The following is an 8,110-nucleotide window of genomic DNA, read 5'->3' as shown; positions in this document are numbered from 1 at the left end:
GTTGAAAGACGGAGCAAGGGGCGTGGCAGTACTGAAACACCGTCTAAGCTGTTCGCCAATTACAACGCACTGGGACAGCTAACCAATCACACCACATTTCATTTTCGGAAGGCGGGCCTTCATCAAACCCGAAACTAATCGAGCCATTTGTGCCAGGATGGGGAGAAAGGTATTGTAATAATGTAAATTATGTAAAAAAATAATGCGTTTTTCGAACCACCAAGCATGAGAGCATGTTCTAGTACACCCCCAAAACAAATTAAAGACATTGTAAAAGAGCATAATAGGACCCCTTTAATATCTGCTTGTATCACTTTATCTTTTTTTTATAACGTTGTTTGTGTATTTATATCTGCTGACTGCTACTAATAATAATAATAATAATTGTTACTCTCTTAAGTCAACGCTAACTATCTAACACAGAAATACAATCAGGCACTGATTACGCATTCTCACTTTTATGCCACAGAAGACTCTCTGCAGATGTCTGAACTACACTTTAGGAGCTCCATGAGATTATAGTCAATCCACACCTGCGGGGAATGGTGGGTAATTCAGAGTGCAGTTAACGTTCAAAGAGACCCAGAGCACGCTGTGAACGGGAGATGGAGGACTTTGAGCTTTCAAAGGTTTTTTTGAGCTTTAAAAGTCAGTCCTTTTTATTGTTGTACCACTTCATATATAATCCGTAAAGGCTGCTTGATGATATTTTACCTGTTGGCCTGAATTCCTCTTCTTTTAAAAAAAGCAGGTGTTGAACATGTCACTCATATCCCAGTTCTACATTTGACATCTGTCTCTGTGTGACATGATCTTCTTAATGGTGCTCAAACGTCCAACATCAGTCACAATCTTTATGTCAGGGACTTAACTTTAAGTACATTAATGTGTAACGTAGCTCATGCCATGCTGAACGTCAGCAACCCTGGTCCATATGAAGTGCAGATAATACTGTTGTCTTTTTCACTTCGATGTTGACATGTTATGTGTTAAATACTGCAGGGATTCAATCACCATTTCAAAATTAATACGTTTTTATTTTTATATTTGTTTGTTTAGATAGATAGATAGATAGATTTGCATGTATAAGCTCCTTGCATAGGAGCTTATACCGCCATCCAAGGGTAGGTTTAATGTCATTATCAAAGTTGTTGACCACATAAGATTTTGTCTTCATTCATTTCCTCTGCAGAAGCCATGAATGAAACATACGTTCTATCTAATCCATGACAGACTCTCCAGGTGTACTGAAGTAAAGATTTCTCAATGAAGGCCTGTTTGTGTTTTCAGAATCCAGTGAGTGATCTTGCGCTTTTACCTGAGTTAACCTGCAACACATTGCTGCTATGTCAATGTGCCAATCTGTCAGGCTTTGTTGTTGACCCATTGACGCAAACATAGGCCAGCCTCACTGTATTTAAGCCGGCTTTCCTCAACTGCAAGGAGAGATATTGACGTTGAACAAGAAGTCATTTACAAACACTAGAGCCCACAAGAACCTGACTTTTGGAAAAAATCTGACAGAGACGTTGTACGGGATGAGCTCAGGAAATAGCTGCGACAGTCTCAGCGACTCATCCATAGGCCCGATAAGAGTGGTAGGACCAACAACACCCAGAAGAGGACCACCTAAATTCAAACAGAGAATGCCAAGACAATTCAAAAGCAAACCTCCCAAGAAGGGAGTCAAAGGGTGAGTAGACGACATTTAAATCTGATTGATCTCTCTATACCAGGGGTGTCAAACTCAATTCCTGGAGGGCCGGAACCCTGTAGAGATTTATTCCAACACAAATACCATGTAGTTTTCAGATAAGCCTGAAGGACTTGATTAGTTGGATCAGGTATGTTTAATTAGGGTTGATTCTAAACTCTGCAGGGTTCCGGCCCTCCAGAAATTGAGTTTGACACCCCTGCTCTATACACTTTTAAAAACAAAGGTAAAAGTAAAGGCTTCTTTGGTTCCATGAAGAACCTTTAACATCGATGAAAACTTTCCATTCCACAAAAGGTTCTTTATAGTGGAAAAAGGTTCTTTCGATTTTTTTAAATGTTTTTCACATTAAGAGAAAAATGGTTCTTTTAAGAACTGTTCACTGAAAGGTTCTTTGGGGAACCAAAAATGGTTCTTCTATTGTGAACCCCTCTTTTGGAATCTTTATTTTTAAGAGTATGTTAGGAAATAAACTTAATTTTTTTATCAATTTCTTCTCTTCTTTAATTAGATTTGGAGATGAGATCCCAGGAATGGACGGTCTTGGCACTGGTGAGAACAACCCTTGGAACATTGCTTATGTAGTGATCAAATACTGTGTTGTGTTATATGCTAAACCTATTACTCTTGCAAACTGATTTTTCTCATTGTCTGGCTCATTGCTGTTCTTCATCTGCCAACAACTTTCATGCACAGACATCACCGTGGTGTGTCCGTGGGAAGCCTTTAGCCAACTGGAGTTGCACGAACTCGCCCAGTATGGTATTATTTGAAACGGACGACAGGAAGATGTGCCACCTGGACTTGTTTAGTGGATTAGACTAGCTCCACCTCTGGATCCCCAAATGAGGGATGCTGCAAACTGACACTTGCGCCATTGCCTTGATACTCTGCTGCAAACAGTTGAGTTGTATAGATGCCAACCCACCAGCCTATGAATGAACAACACATATAGGCCTAATGTAGTGATTATTGAGATGCAGGAGATATAGGATGATATAAAGTTGTAGAATGTGGAACAATGTGGGATTTGATTTATCTGTTTGGGTTATTTTCTACAGCACATAACCAAAATACTTATTTTCAATATCTATTTTATTTGTATTATATTTTGACTTTTTTAGCAGATGTACCCTGAGAGGAGAGACCTTATTAGCTGTTTAAAGGGGTCATATGATGCGATTAAAATTTTTCCTTTCTCTTTGGAGTGTTACAAGCTCTTGGAGCATAAAGAAGATCTGTAAAGTTGCAAAGACTAAAGTCTCAAGTCCAAAGAGATATTCTTTATAAAAGTTAAGAGTCAACCACGCCTACCTAAAATGGCTTGTTCTAACATGCCCCCACATGTCTACGTCACGATGTGGGAAGATTTGCATAACGCCGCCCAAATGTTCACGCAAAGAAAGGCGTAACTTTTATTCTCGCTGTAGTATTGTTGTTGCTGCCGCCGCCATGTCGTGAAGGCGCTGTGTTTCGTTGTGAAAGCGAAACTACTTTGTTTGGCCTTCCAAAGGAGGACGATATCCAAAAGAGAAGTCCGTCACACGCTTGAGGTATTCAGCCAATCACAATGCACTGGATAGCTGGCCAATCAGAGCACACCTCGCTTTTCAGACCAATGAGCTTTGTAAAAATCGCCGGGTTTCAGAAAGGCGGGGCATAGAGGAGAAACAATAATGTACAGTATGTGGAAAATAATGTGTTTTTTTAACCTTAAACCGCATCATTACACGAAATACACAAAATAATGTTCTTTTTAGCGACATCATATGACCCCTTTAAAATCACTTCTTCTGTTGTATTGATGCCTTAGAATCTCTTCTGCTGTTAGCAAATTTGGCTTCATTTAAATAGACATTAATCTGTGTTGTTAAATATGTTCAAATAAAGATTTGGTGTAGACATGGTCTTTTGCTTCAAGTATTTGAAACATGAACAAGTTTAATATGTACCATGACCAACATAGAAATTCATTGCTGCAAAAATGTGTAGTCTTTCCTCAGATGACCCTTCTTGAATAAAATGCCTTTTAAATGATTATCAGTTCACAATATCTGTTCTGCCACTCAGATTGCTTTCTTCTAAGTTTTGTCTAAGTTTGTTTTAAGTCTTTTTTTCTATTTTTTCTAAATTACTTCATGCAGATTAACAGGGTAATGTACAATCAGTAAATTACATTTGTTATGCATTACAATTCAAAGAATAAGCTTGTCGGGATTTTTCACTAAAGGAAGTCAAAACTAAAGTTTAGGATCATAGAAATGTTGTTGTTTTTTTAGACATAGGTATGATTAACAGCGTTTTCAAATGTTTCAGTAAACACAGAAGTGAGATTAGTTGTGCTAAATGCGCAATCGCAAATCGATTTAGGATAGTTGAAGGTTCGCTTTGACAAGCCTTAACCGATTGCGCCAGAAAATTACTAACAGCAGGGTCGGAGTGGGGCCCATTTTCAGCCTGGGAGTGTTTAATACCCAATACTAGCCCACTTATGTGTTTCAAAAAGAAAATGCAGATAGATAACAAATGACACACTAAACTTCTTAAGCATACCTGCAACCAAGCTTATGAATAGGCACAGCTGAAGAATACACCATACAAATTCGATAGTCAATAAATTTAAATGATGAATATCAGACAGCATTATGGATTATGCTCTTCTACAAAATATTACACCACTGTATAAAAACCTTTTTCTTGTTTTTATGACTTTTCTATCCTAATCTAAGATACTTAATAAATGGAGTAAAATGTAAAATAGAGCACTGCCACAGTAACGAATGCTCTACAGCAGCTGATGCCAGACAGAGGTATTTTGGCACCTATTAATTTGAGAGGATTAAGGAAAGGAGACTAAGACTTGCTCTAAATGGATTAGGTCACACTGATTTTACCCTCAGGCACCTGTGCTGCAGATGGACACATTTAACGCTCTATGCTCATTTTCTTTTTCAATGGAATTAAAATAAATGTATATGGACGATTACAGTTAAAGCACTTGTAGCATAGTTAAAAAGCATTTGCCAGTCCATATTATAACACTAACCAGATGACCTCACACTCACCCATGATTCAGCAATATTCAAATGTATTTACATAATAAACTATGTAAAAAGTTTTTCTTTCAATTATTAGAAATCCATATGTGAAACTGTATAATTACGCAAGTCCTCTCTTCTGAAATACATTACATGGAGGCTGATTGTTCAAGATATGCCTTACTGTGTGTGGATAAAACATGTTTAGCTGCATATGACAGCACTGATTATGATAAACAGGGTGGATCATGGGATTCATACTTGAAAACTTACATGAGATCCTTGTAGCATTAATCACAGAATTCCATTTTACACGTTCATACCTCACAGCATTTTTTCACATAGCTCACAAGAATGTACCATTGTAGAATCAGGGATGATGAATATGCCAAGTAAACAATAACACAATGCTTAGTCATGTAGTGTTGTTGCTTTAGCTAATTTAAACATGGGCTGAGTTTCCTGAAGCACTTAGTAGATTGTCAGTCACACATAATGCACGTTTCCCAGAATCACTGATATCTACAATAAGTGAAAACATTTATATGTAGCCAAAGTCTCAGACTGCTCATAAGTTCATCTACTGAAACAAAATGGTGGTATTTTAATCCACATTTATTAGCTTTAAAGCCATCTTTATAATGGTAGACTCAAAAAGGCTGACAATTAACTTATAGATATACACATTCAAGAAATACATGGTTGGACTAAAAATATTGACCCGTCTTGCACTACACAGATGTTTATCCAAATCAACTATGATTATCTGAGAGAGTTACTAAAGATTCATGAATTGTTGATTCATAGCTTTATTAGTTCACAAAGTTTTTTTCTTTTTTTAATCCAAATCAAAAACTATATTAAAATTAGAGATAATCAGAGAGAAAGTCATCGATCAATAAAAACAAAAAAAGTTGGCTTTAAACGAAGCGGTGAGCCTACAAGTCAAACTTTTTAGCACACAAACAAAACAAGATGTCACGTTTATACACTTCATCTGATGTTCAGTTAAAGAACGTTTGGCAATTATTTTAGCATAATTATCTTTCACTGCTCAATACTGGGATTTATATGTTCATTTTAATGTATAGATTTTCACAGAAAACAAATGCAGCTCGAGGCAGAAAATTCACATTGTGTGTAGACAAACTACCCTCAGAAAATGTACTGCATAAAACCACTAGCTAGTTTTAAACTCGTACCAAAACTTGCCAATGCCAAGAGGCATGTGAAAACTAGGATTTATGCATTTAATTTCAGGACCTGATCTACCCTAACAGATTTAATACCAATTAAATTTATAAATCAAGACGGAAACGTTTAAAAATCCTAAACAGCACTAGGTAAACAAGAATGTAATGAACCATATTTGCATGTCTGTAACAATACAATATGTAGTAGTCTGTATTAAGTGCACATCACCAATAGGTTCCTTAATGCTACAAATGCTACTTAAAGCTCATCTACTCTAAAATATAATTGTAATAAATAAACAGTCACATAGTGCAAAACTAACATAATGTGCTCATCCGCTGTATTTCTACAGAAAAAATAAATGCATAACTGTGTGATAAAGGAGCAAAAATGCATTTTTCAAATAATCAAGCCAATAATCAAGCCCTTAAAATACTGAACGTCAGACAAATTGTGCATGTTGCAGGTTTGTGTTTGGCATCTTTGACATGAGAAAGACTCTGACCAGCCCCTGAGTTTTTAAGGTCCAAAGCTGGTGCTCTGAAGGCAGGGTCCAGGGTGAACATGATGACCAATCATGTCTGAGCCAGGTGAAGCTCCTCCAGACCATCTTTACCCACGTGGTAGCGGGCAAGATCCTTCCTGGTTACCAGTCCCACAACCTTCACATCCAAAGCACAGGGAATTCGAAACTGATTACCTTACTGGGAACGAGCAATATTCTGAATGATATATGGCAAATTTTGACTGATACAATAAGCTGTTAATTATTTCGTTGTTATTACAGATAACCGGTAAATGGTCAATATTCAAGTTTCTTCAATAATAGCTTAAAAAAAACAAAAAAATAGTCAATCTAAAGTGCAATATAACAGACATAAAAAAAACAGTATTTTTCAATATCAATAAATATTTATATCAATATACTCAAAAGCAACTTTAAAAAGATGTGTCTTGACTCCCCTTTAAAAAATATTAATACCTGAAGACTGTCTAAATTTAATTAGTACACAATTCCAAAATGTTATTAAAAAAAAATGTAAATAAATATAATCATTTAAATGCTGCAAGTAAATTTAGTAATACCGCCATTAAAATGTGCACTATAAAAAAATTAATATTCATTCTGAGATTTGCTAAAGATTAGACATTTGACAGTTTATTAAATTATTAGTATTTTTGAAGATTAACTTTAAGAGAGTGTAAGATGACAGAAAGATTCATGTAAAACTAGAGGAAATGAACATGCAAAATGAAATATATAATACTGATCAATAAAGATAAATAATAAAAAAAAATATTTAATATCTGTCAACAATGATTAATAATACTACTAGTATAGTGCTAATATTTTGTGCTAAAAGATTAGCTGCAAGTTAAAAGCAGTAACTGAACCACAATAAAACAGTGATACACTTACCCTGTTCTCATTATCAACCACCACCAGATGTCTCAGTCCTAGCGCCCGGAACAATTTAAACACACGGGGGAGTGAAGTCTCCTGAAATGAAACATCAAAGACTAGGGCTGTGTATTACCAGCAAAGTCACGATACAGTACGTATCACGATACAGAGGCCACGATACGATGCATATCACGATACGGGAGTGCACTAAATTTCACCTCAGCAGAATTTAGTAAAACAGCTGTTTATTAAACACCGCATACTATAGAGCCATTTCTAACTATTGGCAGAGCAGGCAGTTGACCTCTGCATTATGAAGGGCCTCCATAAGTGTACCACAGTACAATATAGGTTATGGCATATGTTTCATGTTTACAGAATTAAAGCCACAGCTTCACTGTTAATAGAGAAATGCGGCAAAACGGTGGTAATTCATACATACACAGCCCCTCTCTCTCTCTCTCTCTCTCTCATAAATGAACACTTGATGAATTACACTTTTATGAGAATAGAATATTGAAGTGGAGATCGCTAAACTGCAAGCTTACCAGTATTTTCAGAAAGCAAGCATGTTTATTCACAGTGGAGAGAGAGCGCGTGCACAGGGTTGCCAGGTTGACAAAGATAAGTAGCACACTTAACAGATATTTCCGTATTGAGCAAGTGTAAAGCTCTGTTTTGGGGATTACGTCTCTTTATATCAGGCAACCCAGTTGTGTTCCTCTGCGGCCAGATTAAACCTTGTTGTAGCCTATATAT

The 8,110-nt window shown here is 36.4% G+C and overlaps 2 protein-coding genes across 4 annotated transcripts in view; one reads left to right on the top strand and one right to left on the bottom strand.

Moving 5' to 3' along the window:
- LOC107685924 (retinal cone rhodopsin-sensitive cGMP 3',5'-cyclic phosphodiesterase subunit gamma-like) overlaps positions 1 to 2,809 on the top strand; it is a 9,099-nt gene extending 6,290 nt beyond the window's left edge. The window contains exons 2-4 of one of the 2 annotated variants that reach the window (XM_016482681.1): positions 1,291 to 1,693; positions 2,226 to 2,266; positions 2,411 to 2,809. In XM_016482681.1, the coding sequence (XP_016338167.1) occupies positions 1,539 to 1,693; positions 2,226 to 2,266; positions 2,411 to 2,487 (273 nt within the window). In that variant the 5' untranslated portion in view covers positions 1,291 to 1,538 and the 3' untranslated portion in view covers positions 2,488 to 2,809. Of the gene's footprint in view, positions 1 to 1,192; positions 1,694 to 2,225; positions 2,267 to 2,410 lie in introns of both variants that reach the window. The other variant, XM_016482680.1, reaches the window with a different exon arrangement.
- A 2,410-nt stretch (positions 2,810 to 5,219) lies between these two features.
- The window catches only part of LOC107685922 (H(+)/Cl(-) exchange transporter 7-like), a 23,025-nt gene continuing 20,134 nt past the window's right edge, over positions 5,220 to 8,110 (bottom strand). For both annotated transcript variants that reach the window (XM_016482674.1, XM_016482676.1), the window contains 2 exons: positions 7,367 to 7,447; positions 5,220 to 6,608 (listed from right to left, as the gene is read on the bottom strand). In XM_016482674.1, coding sequence (XP_016338160.1) covers positions 6,522 to 6,608; positions 7,367 to 7,447 — 168 coding nt within the window. In that variant the 3' untranslated portion in view covers positions 5,220 to 6,521. The remainder of the gene's footprint in view (positions 6,609 to 7,366; positions 7,448 to 8,110) is intronic.

This window comes from Sinocyclocheilus anshuiensis, unplaced genomic scaffold (genome assembly GCF_001515605.1).
Source record: "Sinocyclocheilus anshuiensis isolate Anshui unplaced genomic scaffold, SAMN03320099.WGS_v1.1 scaffold701, whole genome shotgun sequence".
Classification (NCBI taxonomy): domain Eukaryota; kingdom Metazoa; phylum Chordata; class Actinopteri; order Cypriniformes; family Cyprinidae; genus Sinocyclocheilus; species Sinocyclocheilus anshuiensis.
The sequence above is the reverse complement of the archived record's forward strand: the minus strand, read 5'-3'. Positions and strand labels throughout refer to the sequence as shown.